The sequence below is a fragment of the Pelodiscus sinensis genome, chromosome 16, assembly GCF_052426305.1.
Source record: "Pelodiscus sinensis isolate ZL-2025 chromosome 16, ASM5242630v1, whole genome shotgun sequence".
In the NCBI taxonomy this organism is placed as follows: domain Eukaryota; kingdom Metazoa; phylum Chordata; order Testudines; family Trionychidae; genus Pelodiscus; species Pelodiscus sinensis.
Genome location: NC_143067.1, coordinates 28,861,459 through 28,879,680, shown reverse-complemented (window position 1 = coordinate 28,879,680; position 18,222 = coordinate 28,861,459). Strand labels below are relative to the sequence as shown.

Genomic DNA, 18,222 nt, shown 5'->3' with positions numbered 1-18,222 from the left:
AAACTTGGACAGATGATGAGAGAGGAGTATAAATATATTGCTTTTGAATGCATGGTTGTAAGCAGGAAGGCCAAAGCACAATTGGAATTGCAGGTACGAAGAGATGTGAAAGGTAACAAGAAAGATTTCTACAGCCTTGTTAGCAATAAGAAGGTGGTCACGGAAGGTGTTGAACACTTAGGCTACGTCTACACTGGCCCCTTTTTCGAAAGGGACATGCTAATTTTAAACTTCGGAATGGGGAAATCCGCGGGGGATTTAAATATCCCCCGCGGGATTTAAATAAAGAAAAGCCGGAGTCATGCCTGACCAACCTGATTGCCTTCTGTGATGAAGTAATTGGCTCTGTGGCTATGGTGAGGGCAATGGACAAGGTATACCTTGACTTTAACAAGGCGTTTGATACAGTCTCCCACAGTATTCTTGCCAGCAAGTTAAAGAAGTATAGATTGGATAAATGGACTGTACGGTGGATAGAAAGCTGGCAAATTGTTGGGCTCAGTGGGTAGTGATCAATGGCTCGATGTCTGGTTAGGGGATGGTATCAAGCGGAGTTCCCTAAGGGTCAGTACAGGGTCTGGTTTTGTTCAACATCTTTATTAATGACCTGGATGAGGGGATGGATTGCACCCTCAGTAAGTTCACAGATGACACTAAGCTATGAGGAGAGGTAGATATGATGGAGGGAAGTAATAGAGTCCAGAGTGACCTAGACATTTAGGAGGATTGGCCCAAAATAAATGTGATGAGGTGCAACAAAGACAGGTACAGAGTCCTGCATTTGGGATAGAAGAATCCCAAGCACTACTACAGGCTGTGGACTGACTGGTAAGTAGCAGTTCTGTAGAAAAGGACCTGGGGATTACAATGGATAACAAGCTAGATATGAATCAACAGTGTTCCCTTGTTGCCAAGAAGGCTAATGGCGTATTGGGGTGCATTAGTAGGAGCATTGCCTAGGAAAGTGATTATTCCCCTTTATTTGGCATTGGTGAGGCCACATTTGGAGTATTGTGTCCAATTCTGGGGCCCCACATTACAGAAAGGATGTGGACACATTGAAGAAATTCCAGTGGGGCCATTTCCTCTTTAAAAACTGTGAGCCCGGAGTGGGGGGAGGCTTCAGGGGTAACTCTTTCCTCAGCATGATCCCATTTGCTGGCTTCTAGCCAGAAACTGGCCAGTGGGAGCTGCCTGCTTGAATAACAGGAAGCACATGAAGCACATGCCCTCCTCCCCTCCAGCTCAGTTATTCACATAAACACATGGCCCTGCAGCCTGTGCCGGCACAGGACAGGAGGCAGGCTGACCGAGAAAGTTTTAAAGCTCTGCAAGCATTTAGATCTGCAGGCAGGCAGGCTGGTTTGTCTGCTGGCTGGTAAGTCTCCTACCCCAGCCCCTCTCTTCCCTAACCCTCTGCCCTTCCACTCAACATACCCAAACCCTCTGCCTTCTCCTGCACCCATGCCCCCTTCCACATCTGGCACCCCAATTCCCTTCCCCAGATGATAATCCCCTCTCACCGTAAAGCATAAACCAAACCCTGCACCCCAGTCCCTTACCCTAGGTCACAACTGCCTCCTTTACCCAAACTCCTTCTCAGAACCCACCTCTCCCTCCTGCACCGCAATCCCTTACCCCAAATTCCCTACTAAACCCAACCTCCATCCCAGACCCCGCATCTCCTATCATGGAAGAGTGTGGCCTTCAACCACTTTCCATAATCTTGGAGTGGCTGCCATCAAAAATGTATTGCCCAGCCAATTCTGTGATTAACTTGGGTTACTATAACATGGACTATTTGTGAAATGCTTTGTTATCTTCTTGTGTGTTAGAAACCATGACATATTTTTCCAGAGATTATTGTACAAAATTAATGACTAAACCCAGAATAATAGTCATAAATATGCAAATTTTAATAGACTAATCACTGATTTTTATTAATATAAATAAATCTTGAACTGGCTATTCTTATGATCTTTGTATTTCTTGACAGAAATTAATTAATATTTATTTAATATAAATGTCTAGAAACAAGAGGAGAAGAATGAAAGTTTTGCAGGAGGCTTCTTGTGTCCTACTCACGTACTTTAAGATCCGCATATGTTTATGCATGTTAGTGGACCGAAAATCCAAATACATTTAAATAGTCATCTAGGTTCTAGGTCTGATGCATTTGTAGCCCCTCAAATCCCTGTGGTCCTAATAATCATGGATACATCTGATTAATGAAAGAGCTATGGTTCAGGGTTTGTTAGGAATAGTATGTGGAGGCAGGGACAGCAGCAAAATCAGATAAATTGGCCTATTTTTATCCCTTGCAAATCCATCAGAAGGATTGGAACTCTGTAAGGTCCTCTCAGCTCTAAAAATAGCACGTTTTCTTTGTTTTTAAGCATTATTTATTGGAGTAGTAGATTAACAGGACTGGAAACAAGCTCCATGAAAATTAGCTGTCTGCCCTATATATATATAAGTGTTCAAATAATCTCTGTGTTGGATATGCATATATGTCACCTACACACAGAGGCAGAGATGATTACTCACATATCACTCAATACATTATAATTATTGTTTTGTGCCAGGTTTTCTAAGTGGATTGGCTTCATCTACACATGAATTTTCCCCTTCTAAAAATCCTTACCTGTGTTTCATGTGAATTTCTTAAGATGTGACTGACTGTCTTTTTATCAAAATCCTCCTGTGACTGGGTGAAACTCAGAGATCCCCTTAATGTTGTCTCATGATCATGTCACTGATACATGTCTACCTGCTCTCTGCTGCGCCCCATCACTCTGTCCTGCTGGTTCTTTGGTATCCCTAAAACAAGGCACAGACATGGGATTAATGTCCCCCTGCAGAGCAACATAGACACTGAACCAGTTCAAGTCCAGAAGAGCTCAGTTCTTAGGGCTCAGCACCTATGGAAACCAACCCCAAATGGTACCAAACCCCCAAATGAATCCATCTTACTCTGTGTAAAATGTTATGAAGATAAAGCTTATAAGGAGCTCTGTCTTTATTTATCAGTGACAGAGAGATGTGCACAGTGGTTGCTCCTCTTTCCCCCCGTTTCCCTCCTCCCGCTCCCAATTAAAATTTATTTACACTGGGCATGATAAATAAGCAAAATGTTTTAATTAAGTTAAAAAGTGGGATTTAAGTGGTTGCAAGTGAAAACAGATCAAAGTGAATTACTAAATTAAAATGAAGGGAAAAAAAAGCTAGCTAGTTCTAATCCACTAAGATTTGTTACATGCAAATTCTTACCATAAACAGCTGTTCTTATCTCAGGTAAAGTGCAAGTCAGAGCTGATTTTAACTTTGCCTGGGTCTACAGCTTCTTCATAGTTCTTTGTATCCCCCTTGGGTGGGCCAGCCAGTTTCAAAACACAGCTGAAGACAGAGGCTGATTTCCTGCCCATTGCTTAAAAAAACTTTCCCCCCGGGGCAGGAAAAAGTTAAATAAACTCCCCCACCCCATCCCCATGGAAAAATACAATGTTCAAGATGTCTTCCTGTACCAGAAGGCATGGTCACATATCTTTTTAGGATCAACCACAGTTTGGGCTTACACAACTAACACAACAATTCACAAGTCATTCATTTATGTACTGAGTCATTAAATACCTAAAGGTCCTTATTAACACCTTTAGAACTATAAACGGATTCACACTTCAGATTTTTAACTTCATATACAAGAATGATACTTGCACAAAAATAGGATATACAGATTCAGAAGTTTGTAACTGTAAAATTTGAAATGTTACATGACCTGTTTTGTATAAAGTATCTTCAAATTATGCATATTCATATTCAGAAGTCCATTCTCATAAAGCAGGGGGGCATCACACCACTTTCCTGGCTTCCAGATCCATCTAATTCTTTGCCCTTTGTTTTGTGAGGAGAAAGAAGTTGCATGCCATTTGGAACTTGGGGCATGGAGAACCTCCCTTATTAATTCTAACATTGAAGCTCTTTCTTATTCATATTGTTTCTAGCTGAGCATGTTTTTAATAATCTCTTTCAAATTTTTAAGTGTCTTGGGATACTTACTACTTTATCTCTGCATTCGATTTCCCTACTGCTGTTTCAGTTCAGGTTTTAAAAATAGATTTCTCCTTCCTTACTGAGCTGTGAAATGCATCTTATAATGACCAATAAACTGGTGTGTCTGAATGTTTAGGTGCATTACTTAAGACTACCTAAAAAGTCTGATTTTCAGAAAATGGGAGCGCTCATTGCTATCTAAAAATGATGCCCTTTAAGGTGTCTAAAGTTGAGCATCCAAAATCACAGGTCACTTTTGGAAATTGCAGTGCTTTTGATTAGAGATAGATCTGAACTACATCACCAAATTTGAACCTCTTTGAAACTTGTTTCTGTTCTTAAAGTTTACAGACTCTCTATACAATCAGTGCCACACTGCCAAGTAAGGGAGTATGTGAACTGTAGAGTGATCTAACATTTTGCTCTTTAACTGCTCTTTCTAGACCATATTGTCAGGTTCTATAAAAGGAACCTATTTCATGTAGAGAGAGTCTCATTTCATACTGGATTATATTAATGCTCACTTAGATACCATTTAGAGCTGTGGTGTTCAACGTACTAGTCACGTGTGGCTATTTGTCTGGTTGAGTGTGGTTAGTTCGCTATATCAGCAGAACTAGTTGAACACCGCGGATTTAGAGCATATCAACAGAATCTACATGAGGCAGTTAGAATGTCCCAGAAAAACACATCCTTCTAAGTTGCACTGAAATACCATGTAGATAAAAGTGGCATGGTCCTATTTTTCTGATAAGCTGCACCAAAGTGTCAGATCCAAAGATTTCTGAAGTTTGGAGTTGTTCTGATTCAGGTTTTTGTAGAGAAAAGCCCACCTACTCTACTGTTACACAAAAAAGAAAGTTGTTCTTTGTTAATGTTGTGTGGGTAATTGGCAGGGAAAAATATATCAGTGCATGTAGGTTGTAATTGAGAACATGCATAGAATTCAATATCTCAGATTTTCTGAAGGCACTGGAGAGTTGGCTATGGCTCATAAACTTAGAAATGGGTGTTACATTGCTGTAATGAAGAGTAATACTTTTTTTAATGGCAGTGCGTAAACGAACAACTTTTGATGTATGCGTCATGACATTTTGCAGATCTTTTTGCAGACAGAAGAATAAAATAATTATCTTGGTACTGTATTACAACAGTGCAGCCTATTTTAAGGACCTAAAGCTTGTACAGTGAACTAGGAACTTTTTTCCCCCATGTCATATCATTAACAGACTGTATGAATGGGCTTAACACTTGTAAAAGAAAAACACGTTTTGTAATAAAATGGTTGAAAATTCTTTCTTTACTGACCTACTTGCATGGTTCATTACAGGAATGAATATTTCCAAATTAATATTAGGTGACTTACTATCAAACAAGCAATGCTGGGTGCACAGGAAAATATTTCTTATGTTGCTTAAGTGTATGTTTCCAGCAATAGGTGAAATGTAAGAACCTAAACTAAGGATTTAGGCTAAAAGGCCTGTTTACCTTTAAATGTGGAATGTAAAGGAAAGAGGATTGTGTAAATTTCCACTATTCCTTTATATGTGGAGGGGAAAGCAGTGCTATTAATATCTTTCTGAATCATAACATGCTTTTAACCAGAATTGGAAAAAACACTAAAAAAGCATTTAAAAGTTCTCCTTGATGGACTCCACTGGGAACAGGAATGTAACCATTCATTCAAAAAGGGTTTCTGTGCTGTAAAAAATGTTTCTTTCTCTTTAGAAAAAATTTGAGCATTTACAATACTCAAAAACATTGTCTTATGCAGTGCAGGAGAAGCAGGATCACCTAATTTTCAAATGTTGTATTTTAAATATCTTCCCACTAGTTAAATGGGTGGAAGTGGAGGTTGAAAAAAAGCAGAAACTCTTCCTGTCACATTTTCAAAATGCATGTATTTGTATGTTGAAATATTTTCATAATCAAGTCAAAAATTGTACCCACAAACTATGTGAAAAGATTCAAAGCAGAGAAAAAGTCTGATCTGATGGTTCAAACCTGGGATTAGGAATCAGGAAGTCATTTACAGTTTCTGCCCTGAACATTGAAGAAGTCACTAAACTTCTTTGTCTCTTTCCCCATCCGAAGGTGGGATTTCTAGAAATATGAATATTTTTTAAATGTAAGTTTTGGTGAGTGCCTACATCACAAGTGTATTTTCACATGTCCTTTGAAAGCTGGTCCCTTAAACAGTAACACTGGAATTGGCAAGTGTGGGAGTAAGAAAATGTTAATAGACCTACATTGTTATGCTTTGTGAGCAATTATTCTTGCTAGTTCTGTAATGGAGATTGTGGCTGTGAGTATCTGAAAAGTGATATCTCGTGGGACACTGTCAGTCCTTAGACAGGTTAATTTCAGTGCTGCTAAATGCAAATAACCTTACTATAGAGTTTTAGCTGGAAAAAAAGTTAATTATTTTATCTGTCTACTGTGGTGATAGTTTCCATTCTCAGCCATAATATCTTGCCATTTGGACAACACTCGTGAAGTTTAAATACAAAGTAAATTAATTGGGGGTTAGTATAGCAGTTTGCAGAATAACCTCTTTGCCCAAGAGTATCTCTAAGTTTCTCTGTGTTAGCAGACAAATGGTGAATGATAACATGAGGTATAATCATTAAATGATCAGTTACTCAAAATAAGATAAAATTATTCTTCAAATATTGCTCATGTACATTCCACAATAGGTGTACATGCTCTCCATGTGCACCAGTGCCAGATGTTTTTCCCTTAGCAGTAGCCGTGAAGGAACTCCTCTAGTGACCCTGGAGCAGTGTCTCACTGGCATGGTATAAAGGGTACTGCATGCTTACTCCCCCCTCAGTTCCTTCTTGCCACCAGTGACAGTGCACTGGAACAGCTCTGCTCCAGCCTTAGCTATTCCTTCTCCCCATTGTTAGTCTTCTTCATAGTTTGCCTATAGCCGTGGTCCCCAACGCGGTGCCCGCAGGCGCCATGGCGCCCGCCGGGGCATTCGTGGGCGCTCGCCGACAACCTGGGCCAGCCCCGCCCCCGGCGCACGGGAGGCGCCGGCCCCAGGTGCGCGACACGCACCGGCGCTGGGTGCGCGGCGCTCGGGTGGCCCCAGCCCCAGGGCACATACAGGCGCTCGGGCGCGCGGTGCTTGAGCGGCGCCGGTGCCGGCCTGAGGCGCGTGGCTCGGGCGGCAGCACCGGCCCCGGGACCACGGCACAAGGCGCTCAGGCGGTCCCAGCCCCGGCCCTAGGGCACACGCTGGCACCGGGTGCAAGGGCATCCCAGTCCCCTGGCGTGCCCCTGGATGAGCGGCCCCGCCCCCGGGTGCCCGGCGCGTTAGTGGCCCCCACTTCCTGGGCACCCGGCGCGTGAATGGCCCCACCTCCCGGGCGCCCGGGAGCCTCTGAAGGTTGGGGACCACTGGCCTATAGTATAAAGTACCTGGTCCTCTTAGAGACTTCAACCCTGATTGGGGCATGTTCCAATCATCAGGCCTTGTGATTTGTTCAAATGGTCTATTCTGGTTAGTGGCCTTAGGGCATAGAAGTTACCAGCATAGAAGTTGCCTGTGCTGTCTCAGTAAGACTCACATCAGTGACAGGGGCAAAATTTTCCAGTCCTTTAATCCTAGAACTAAGAAGAAGTGGGACATTTGACTTAGAGTACTCCTCATGGAGTTGGCCCTAACTCTGGCACTGGTGCACCAACTGGAGTCGGCACCACCCTCTCCCCATTACTGGTGAAAAGAAGCCAAGGAGGGCAACAAGGGAGCCCTACCCCACCCAGGAAAAAGTATACATGGTGACAAACAAGTGCAGACCCATATCGGGTAGCTCACAATCTCCATCGAGCTTGTGGGTTGTGCCTCAGGCAGAGCGGCGCACCCCAGGTGACTCTATTCCACCCTCTCTGTACAGTGAAAATCTAAGTCACATCCAGGTGATCAAGTCACATTCTCCACTTCAGAGGCGTGCAGATCGCACAGGAGATACTGTGCTTGGCAGTATCGGCATCCCAGGGCTCTATGACTCCACATAGAAGGGAAAACCCACATTTGGCATTGCAGGATCCCTTCAGCATCGGTACCAGATGCCAGAGAGAGAGGGTTCCAGGTGCCATTCACTGGCCTGTGATCACTGAGACAGGAATGCACTGCTAACTCCTCTCATACTATCAGGTTGTGTCCCATGTCATAGGAATTCATGGCATGGATAAAGAGTGCAGGGGCGCAGATCCTCAGAGGCAAGTGCATTGAATTCCAAATGAGGGCATCTGCACAGAGGAGCCATAAGCCCTCAGCACAATTGGAGTGCTTCCCCGTACAAGCACCAAAGCTCCCCATGATAACCCTCTTCCAAGTTCTCTCTCAGATATGGGCACGACTCCACTTCAGAACTACTATTCTCAAGAAGTGCTAGGTGTAGATCACCAGCCACAGGCCACCACCTCACCCCACCCACAGTCAATCCAGGGGCATCCAGCTTAGTGAAGTCCAAGTTTTTGACGCCAGACTCACAGTCCCGAGGTTGGTACTAGTCCCATTGTGCATTCATGATCTTATGGTTGTCAAGAGGCGGGTGCAATGACTCCAGTCCTTCCTCAGTGCAGGACTCCCAATCCCTTCTGGTGGGACCTCCAGCACCGTTGGCACCACAGCCAATGCAATGGCACCAAGACACATTGTTATGCCATGGTACCACTGGCCAACTTGGAGCCTGGATCATGTGGGCTGGGAGAGCAAATTGGTAGCTAGGGACTTGGACAAGCACATGTGGAGCCTTTAGTGGCAGGGTCTTCATCCGTCCCTAACAAGAAGAGGCATCTTCACTCATTGGGAGTGTGGTGGGCACTGGCCTTTTACCTGGAGAGGATTAGGATATTATGGAAAACCACCCAGGAAATCTCCATCAATGAGCCTATAAGGGGTCAGCCAGTCTCTACCCAGAGGATTTAAAACTGGATACGTTTGTGTAACCATACTTGCTATGACCTGACTGGTGTTTGCCACCACTGACTGTGCATGCGCACTTGACTAGAGTGCAGGCTTTGTTGGTGGCATTCCTGGCCCACGTCCTTATCTAGGACTTATGTCAGGTGGCTGAGTGGTTGCCTGTGCCACCTTCAGACTAGGGCCAATGCTGGATGTGACAAGGCAGTCCTGCAGCCTTCTCGTTCCTGACTTCTACCCATCTCCGAGTGGAAGCTGCTGTAGTCATCTATTGTGGAATGGACATGAGTAAGCACTCAAAGAAGAAAAGATAGGTACCTGGTCCATAACCGGTGTTCTTCAAGATGTTTTGCTCATGTCCACTGCATACTCCGCTCTCCTTCCCCACAGTCAGAATTTCTGACAAGGAGAAACTGAATGCGGGGGGAGCTGTCAACACCTCTTATAATGTGCCAGGGAAGTGCCACTCCATGGATCACTAGAGGTGCTCCCTTACAGGTACTGCTAGGGGAAAAACTGCTGGCACCAGTGCACATGTTAAGCACACAGCTATTGTGGAATGGCCATTAGCAATGCATCTTGAAGTACACCAGTCATGGACAGGTAACTATCTTTTCACAAGTCCAAAGCTTTGTCAGGCTGATGGATAGATACAAAATCTCAGAAAATAATATAATCTCTGACTTCTAGGGTGTTTGTAATTAAATCAGCTTTATTGACTGCATCTAGTAAAACAGATAATATTCCCATTTCTTAAGCTATCATTTATCACCAAGCAATTGAGGTCATGTTAAATAGGAACACTCAAACCAAACACCGTGAATCTATTTCTGATCTCACAGAAAACTGAAGTTATGCCATTGTGACTTTCTGGTAATTTGAAAATGCAGGCTGCCTGTCTATTGTATTATTTTACAGTCATCATTCCATGAAGAGAGAGAGAGAGACTGTGTATCTGTACTAAGTATTGTCTATGCAATGAAAAGTTAATATACAATATATAATTAATATAGCTCCTTTTCTGTTTAACAATTCATACACTTACAAGTATATTCTGTGCTCAGTCATCAAAAGGTCAGTGCAGCTCCCGAATATTCATTAGGTTCCTGATTCAAAGTCAATTAGTTCCTAAACCAGCAAAGACATATAAGTGTATTTTAATGTTATACACTATTAATAGTTCCATTGAAGAAAATGGGATTTACTCAATCCTTAAATAGGACTTTTTGGGACTGAGGTTAGGAATCATTCTTGTTTTATTGCCCCCACTGAAAGCTAACAGGATCACAATAGTTTTTCACATAGAAAAGAATGTGAAAAGAGTTGGATATATTTTAGGAAGAAATACAAGACTAGATTCCATGTTTTTAGAATCTCAGCATTTCCTGTGTTCTAGAACACAGACTTGTAAAACTCCTTGAATAATTCATAAATTGTAGCGACTTCAGTGTTTTTAAAAGGGCTACATTTTAATGGGCCCTTAAGTTCATTTAAAAAACATTTGGTAATACCCCAGTCTACTTGTATTCCAGTCTCTATAATTAAAAGTGAATATAGTTTTTCCTCTCTATATAAACATAAACAAACCACCTGTGAAAATACAAAACAACCTATGAAAATACAAAGCTTAAGTTTCTGTATGCAAGTACTGCCACAAAGTATAAGCTGCATTTTAATACGTTAGTAATATATATCCAAGTAAACAGTCTGTTTTCATTACAAATAATGATTTTGTCTTTAATATTGCAGGACTACACTTTGACAATGTACTTTCAGCAAGCCTGGAGGGATAAGAGGCTGTCATATAATGTAATACCTTTAAATCTTACACTGGACAATAGAGTAGCTGATCAACTTTGGGTCCCTGATACCTACTTCTTGAATGACAAGAAATCGTTTGTACATGGGGTCACTGTGAAGAACAGAATGATTCGTTTGCATCCAGATGGAACAGTCCTCTATGGTCTCAGGTCAGTGCCATCCATTTTTAATTATATTTTTGAATCAGTTTCTAATTGAAAAGTATCCAGGTTCATAATTCAAAATCATAGAATCATAGAGCTGAAAGAGACCTCAGGAGGTCATGAAGTCCAGCCCCCTGCCCAAAGCAGAGCCAATCCCATCTAAATCAACCCAGCCAGGGCTTTGTCAAGTCAAGACTTAAAAACTTCTAGGGATAGAGATTCCACTACCTCCCTAAATAACCCATTCCATACTTCACCACCTGCCTAGTGAAATAGTTTTTCCTAATATACAACCTGGACCTCTCCCACCACATCTTGAGACCATTGCTCCTTGTTCTGCCATCCGAAACTACTGAGAACAGCCTTTCTCCATTATCTTTGGCACCTCCCTTCAGGAAGTTGAAGGCTGCTATCAAATCCCCCCTCACTCTTCTCTTCTGCAGACTAAACTAATCGAAATCCCTCAGCCTCTCCTCATAGGTCATGTGCTCCAGCCCCTTAATTATTTTTGTTGCCCTCTGCTAGATCCTCTCCAATGCGTCCATATCCTTTCCATAGTGGGGGCCCCAGAACTGGATGCAATACTCCAGATGTGGCCCCACCAGAGTGGAATAAAGGGAAATAATCACTTCTTTCATGGCAGTGCTCTTCCTAATGCAACATAATATGCCATTAGCCTTCTTGGCTACAAGGGCACACTGTTGACTCATATCCAGCTTCTCATCCACAGGTCCTTTTCTGTTGAACTGCTACTTAGCCATTCAGTTCCCAGCCTATAATAATGCTTGGGATTCTTCCATCCCAAGTGCAGGATTCTACATTTGTCCTTGTTGAACCTCATCAGATTTCTTTTGGCACAATCCTCTAATCTGTCTAGGTTACTCTGGACCTTACTCCTGCCCTCCAATGTATCTCCCTCTTCCCTTAGCTTAGTGTCATCTTCAAACTTGCTGAGGGTGTAATCTATACCCTATTCCAAATCATTAATAAAGATGTTGAACAAAACCAGCCCTAGAATAGATCCTTGGTGCACTCCGCTAGAAACCGACCGCCAACCTGAAATCGAGCCGTTAATCACTATCCGTTGGCCTGACAGTCTAGCCAGCTTTCTATCCACCTTACAGTGCACTTATCCAATCCACATTCCTTTAACTCGCTGGCAAGAATATTGAGGGAGACCATATCAAAAGCTTTGCTAAAGTCAAGGTATATCACATCTACTGATTTTCCCATATTCACAGATCCAGTTACCTCATCATAGAAGCTAATCAGATTGGTCAGGCATGCCCTTGGTGAATCCATGTTGACTATTCCTGATCACTTTCCCCTCTTTCAAGTGCTTCAGAATAGATTCGTTGAGGATCCCCCTCCGTGATTTTTCTGGGGACTGAGGTAAGGCTGACTGTTCTGTAGTTCCCTGGATTGTCCTTCTTACCTTTTTTTAAAAAGATGGGTACTACATTTGCCTTTTTCTAATCATCCAGGATCTCTCCCAATCTCCATGGCTGTGTCTACATTGGCATGAATTTCCGGAAATGCTTAAAACGGAATACTATTCCGTTTTCAGTTTTTCCGGAAAAGGAGCGTCTACATTGGCAGGCTGCTTTTCCGGAAAAGCTCTTTTCCGGAAAAGCCTCTGTGGCCAATGTAGACGCGCTTTTCCGGAAAAGAGCCCCGATCGCCATTTTCGCGATCGGGGCTTTTTTCCGGAAAAGACTACTGGGCTGTCTGCACTGGCCCTTTTCCGGAACAGTGTTCCAGAATAAGGACTTATGCCCGAGCGGGAGCAGAATAGTTTTTCCGGAATAGTGGCTGATTTTGTACAGTAGAGCATCGTTGCTTTTCCGGAAATTCAAGGGCCAGTGTAGACAGCTTGCAGCTTATTCCGGAAAAGCGGCTGATTTTCCGGAATAAGTGGCCCAGTGTAGACACAGCCCATGAGTTTTCAAAGAGAATGTCCTAAGAATGACATTTACCAACTCTCTCAGAACCCTCAGATGCATTAAATCTGGACCCATGGATTTCTAAATAGTTCTTAATGATCTGGACAAAGTGGAAAAATGGTCTGAGGTAAATAGAATGAAGTTTAATAAGGAAAAATGCAAAGTACTCCACTATAAAAGGAACAATCAGTTTCACACATACGGAATGGGAAGTGACTGTCTAGAAGGAGTACTGCAGAAAGGGATCTGGGCGTCATAGTGGACCCAAGCTAAATATGTGTCAACAGTGTGATACTGTTGCAAAAAAAAGCAAACGTGATTCTTGGATGCATTAAGAGGAGTGCTGTGAGCACGACACAATAAGTCATTCTTCTGCTCTTCTCTGAGCTGATTATGCCTCAGTTGGAGTATTGTGTCCAGTTCTGGTCACCACATTTCAAGAAATATGTGAAGAAATTGGAGAAGATCCAGAGAAAAACAACAAAAATACTTAAAGGTCTAGAAAAGATCAGCTATTAGGCAAGGCTGAAGGGATTGGGATAGTTGAATTTGGAAAAACGAAGATGGAGAGGGGATATGATAGCAGTTTTCAAGTATCTAAAAGGGTGTGGAAAATTGTTCTCCTGGCCTCTAATGATAGGGCAAGAAACAATGGGCCTAAACTCTAGCAAGGGAGGTTTAGTTTGGACATTAAGAAAAACTTCTCAAGTGTAGGGTGGTTAAACACTGGAATAAATTGCCTAGGGAGGTTGTGGAATCTCCATCACTGGAGATAATTAAGAGCAGGTTAGACAGACATCTATCAGGGATGATATAGACCATGCTTGGTCCTGCCATTAGGGCAGGGGAATGGACTTGATGATCTCTCATGGTCCTTTCCAGTTCTAGTATTCTATGATTCTACTGTACATCGTTCTTCACTGCCCATATCTGTCTGAATTGCTAACATATTGCAAACAATGTCATCTTAAATGTTTTAATAAGAGATGTCTATAAAAGCCATTTGGATAAATTTTGAGGATAAAATTTTGAGAATAAAAATTTTGTGTAATTTTTAATAAAGTTCTAAGATTATTGTTTTAATAACATATAAGGGATATATCAGTTTCTCTACTAAACTTTCCGGATTAAGTGTTGTATTCGGTAGCATTTCCTTAAAGGATTTGAAATATCAAGTGGAGGTTAGGAAGAAAGAAGGCAATTAGTAAATTCATCGTTTAAAAAAGCCAGATGCTCCATTTTATACATCATTTTTGGGAGGAGCTGCTCAGAATGGTCTGAATTTTCTATTGCTTATAGACTTTTTTCCATTTTCCTGAGGTGCAGTTGGACTTCAAATTTTTTTCTATGTCTTTTAGTTTATTACGTGTGATGTTGGGTGGATATACTGCTAAATGCGTTCTCAGTTGTGTCATGGTAAAGAAATAGAACAGCCTAACTAAGCAGTATCATAGGAAAGCTCAACAATTCTTTTTCCATGGCTTGTGTTGAAAACAGTTCCTGAAAATGGCAATTTAAAACTACAAAGCTGATAACTATCTGAAATGATTGGAGTATTCCTGCATTACAGTGGGTATGTCTAGATTACATGCCTCTGCTGACAGAGGCATGTAAAATAGGCTACCCGACATAGTCGATGAAGCCAGGATTTAAATATCCCCGGCTTCATTAAAATAAAAATGGTCACCGCGCTGTGCTGGCTCAGCTGATCGTCAGCACAGCGCGCGAGTCAAGACGCAAATCAGTCAACAAGGGAAGCCTTTGTTGACCGCTCCTGTAAACCTCGTTTCAGGCATAAGGGAGCTGTCGACAAAGGCTTCCTTTGTCGACTGATCCACTTCTTGACTCGTGCGCTGTGCTGATGATCAGCTGAGCTGGCACAGCGTGGCGGCCATTTTTATTTTAATGAAGCCAGGGATATTTAAATCCCAGCTTCATTGACTATGTTAGGTAGCCTATTTTACATGCCTCTGTCAGCAGAGGCATGTAATCTAGACATACCCAGTGTGACAAACTTCCTATTCAGATCTCTCAGATGTTGCCCTGCCCTCTGCATGTACTGAACTGAAACAGATGAAGTTTAATTCATTTTTAAAAATGTCTTGGTTTCTTGTTCTGAATCTTTTTTTTTTTGTCCTTAGCCCAGAGTGTTAGTGATGAAAAGTAATTACTATCTAAGTGTAGTCAGACTCCTGTGTGAAAGAAGTTCCTATGCTCACATCCACAATGCATGTAATTATTGGTGCTCTTGTTGTCAGTCTTAGCAAACATATCCAGGATTCAGTTGAGCTGAAGATTCAGTTACCTTCTTGTGGTGGCCTCCCAGATATTACTTTCGAAGCTTTCTGGACAGTATGGGACATGTATAATCCATGTTGTCTTTTCTCCTCTTCTTGACAAATGAAAGGTTTCAGGCTTAATTACTGTAATCTGTTTAATAAAAACAAAAAGGCCCTTTGGACCTGGATCCAAGAAGCAAAAGGAATCAATATAGTCAGCTCTCTCTCTCTCTCTCTATATATATATATATAAATATATATATGGGTGGTGTGTGGTTGTTGATTTATGAACATTGTATCTATCCTTTTATTGTGCACCAAAATTTAAATTGCTCTTGGCACTCATTACTGCAAAAAATCCTTTATTTCCTTATGAATGATATCCTGTTCAGTCTGGGCATGTTTGACTCTAGCAGGGATGAATGAGTGGTTTTGGTTAACAATATTTACATATACTGTATGCTGATCTGCACAGTGTGCCGTGCCACACCATTCTCGCCCCCAAAGTATAGGCTGTATTAATTGTAACAGCAGTGCTTCAAGGAACAGAATGGATCTTCAGAAGTGTTTTGGAGATGGAGAGAGAAGAGCATGTTCCCCAAATTGAAGGCTGCTATAGTTGCTTTGGTGCCTTGAAAGAAGGATGGTGGAAAGCCAAGTATGATGTGAAGTAGAAAAGGTTGGAAAATCTCATTAAACATATTTGTTTAATGAGGACTAAATGCACAGTCTTTTGCAGAGAATAACACATGGATTCCCAAAAGAGAGCAAAGGGCAACTGAGGTCTAGAGAAACAAAATATGAGAGAGATCCCCCCCCACCTCCTTTTTTTTTTTAACACTGACTCTCTTAAGTTATATTTACTATAAAATTTGTTAGATTAGTGAGTTAGCTTGGCAAACCTATCAGATCTCTAAACTTCTCAGTACATTGCTATTCTTGAAAGTAGCTGTTGTACCTGAAAATAGTTTAAAGATTTTCCCCTGAAAATTGAGGAACTTAGGTGGTTTCAAGGGCCTAACTTTAGAAGCCCAAGTTTGAAAAATTTGGCCTCACTTACTTTCCCAAAGACAGTAACGAAAGTGGGATTATGATCCATCTTTTCTTAGCTCCCAAACTCTATGCCTCACTACAAACTCCATGTTCACTACAGCCTCTCCCCGAGTTATGAACGAGTTATGGACCAAACACTTGGCCGTAACTCGATCTGTTTGTAACTCGGACCCCATTGAGTTACATAGTGACTGCGCTGTTCGTAAGCGTGGGTCACGTTTGTAACTCGGGGACCGCCTTAACGATCACTCCATGGGAGCTTTGGTTGTAAATGCGAACAGTCGTAACTCAACCGTTTGCAACTCGGGGACCGGCTGTACATGTTACTGCATGTTGTACTAGTTTCCAAGTAATAATTAGTATTTTACAAAATTAAGACTCATTACTCTAGATACCACAAAAAGTGATCCCATCTCTCTCTCTCTCTATGTGTGTGTGTGTACAAACACAAGTGTGACCTGCATTAAATTATATTTATGCAACATAAAGTTGTTGAGCGAGTTTCATATAAACTATAGAGCTCAGTCCTGTTTTTTGCTGATAGAAATGAAATCAATTTGTTCTATGGTTGGATATTTAATGCAGACTAGGTATTGCCTTGTGAACTCTAGAAGAATAATTTGTCAAGGGTAAGTGCTGGGAATTTAATTGAAATTATGTTGTCTGATATTCAGGTTCAATTTAAGGATGCTAATTTAAATATTGGGTAATTGACTAATCAAATAGTCGATGCATTTTTGCACTGACTATTCGATTAGTCGATAGGGCACCTCTGCCTTTGAAGGGTAGCAACATCCCTAGGTGAAAGCATCAGGCTCCTCACACATTTCAAAGTGGCAGCGCTGCTTGGAGCCCAGGATCACCTGGGGAGTTCACCACTGATCCTGGGCTCCCCACGGCATTTCAAAGCAGCAGTGCTGCATGGAGCACACGGTCGACTGAGGACTCCCCAGCTGATCCTGGGCTCCACACAGGGCTGCCACTTTGAAATACCTCAAGGAACCTGATGCTGGGGTCCCTGTGGCATTCAAAGTGGCAGGCTTCTGCTTTGAAATACCTCAAGGAACCTGACGCCGGGGTCCCCGTGGCATTCAAAGCAGCAGCACTGCACAGAGCAGCTGACCACTGGCTCCATCTGGTGTTGCTGCTTTGAAGTACCCCGTCATTTCTCCCCCCCTTTGCTGCCTCTATCTGATAGAGCCAGCAAGGGGCGAGGGGGAGTGACTAGTTGACTATCCTGTCGATTAGTCCTTCATATCCCTAGTTCAATTATGCCACTGAAAAGTTTGTAATGCTGGCATATTATAGTTAGTAATGTCCCTGTTGTGTGTTGAACATGAGAACAAACTAAGATTATGCCTCAGTGGGTGTTGTATTACTACACAATAATTTTTATTGTTGTTTTAGTTTATTGTTGTTGGGTTTTTTTGTGTGTGTTTGATAGTGTTATAAAAGCAGAAGGGTTTTGATTCTTGGAAATAAAAAGAATCAATTACAAAAAACACAAGTAAGATAAAATTTCTTCCTGTGCAACAACAAAAAATCTAGTAAATTTGTGTAGTCCTCAACAAAAGAAAACGAGGTATTTAATATTCTAGGATACCAAGGCCATAATTATGGTTGTACCACAGCTTTCAATTTAACAGAATTCTTAAACTGAAAGCTGTGGTACAGCCTTTCAAAACAATGATAACCTAAACATAAGATTTGACATTTTCAAAGTTTCTGAATTTTTCAAGGCTTTTTCTAAAAAGCACCTTATTTTTTTGAAAATTTTAAAAAATATTTGAAAATGAACATTTCTGAAATGCCCATTTTGACAAGATTTTTTTGTTTAAAAAATGGAATGGAATTTTGACCAACTCTAAAAGGGTATGTCTACACTACCCTGCTAGTTCGAACTAGCGGGGTAATGTAGGCATACCGCACTTGCAAATGAAGTTACTCCTCGTGAAATGAGGAGTAACGGTAGTTTGAACTAGGAAACCTAGTTCGAACTA

The 18,222-nt window shown here is 41.8% G+C and overlaps 1 protein-coding gene across 5 annotated transcripts in view; it reads left to right on the top strand.

Annotated features, from left to right (window-relative positions):
• Nucleotides 1–18,222, top strand: part of GABRB2 (gamma-aminobutyric acid type A receptor subunit beta2) — a 394,028-nt gene that overhangs the window by 158,437 nt on the left and 217,369 nt on the right. For 4 of the 5 annotated variants that reach the window (XM_089769538.1, XM_089769536.1, XM_014580647.4 and 1 more), the window contains one exon: nt 10,733–10,953. In XM_089769538.1, the coding sequence (XP_089625664.1) occupies nt 10,733–10,953 (221 nt within the window). Of the gene's footprint in view, nt 1–1,251; nt 1,379–10,732; nt 10,954–18,222 lie in introns of those variants that run through there. The other variant, XM_089769539.1, reaches the window with a different exon arrangement.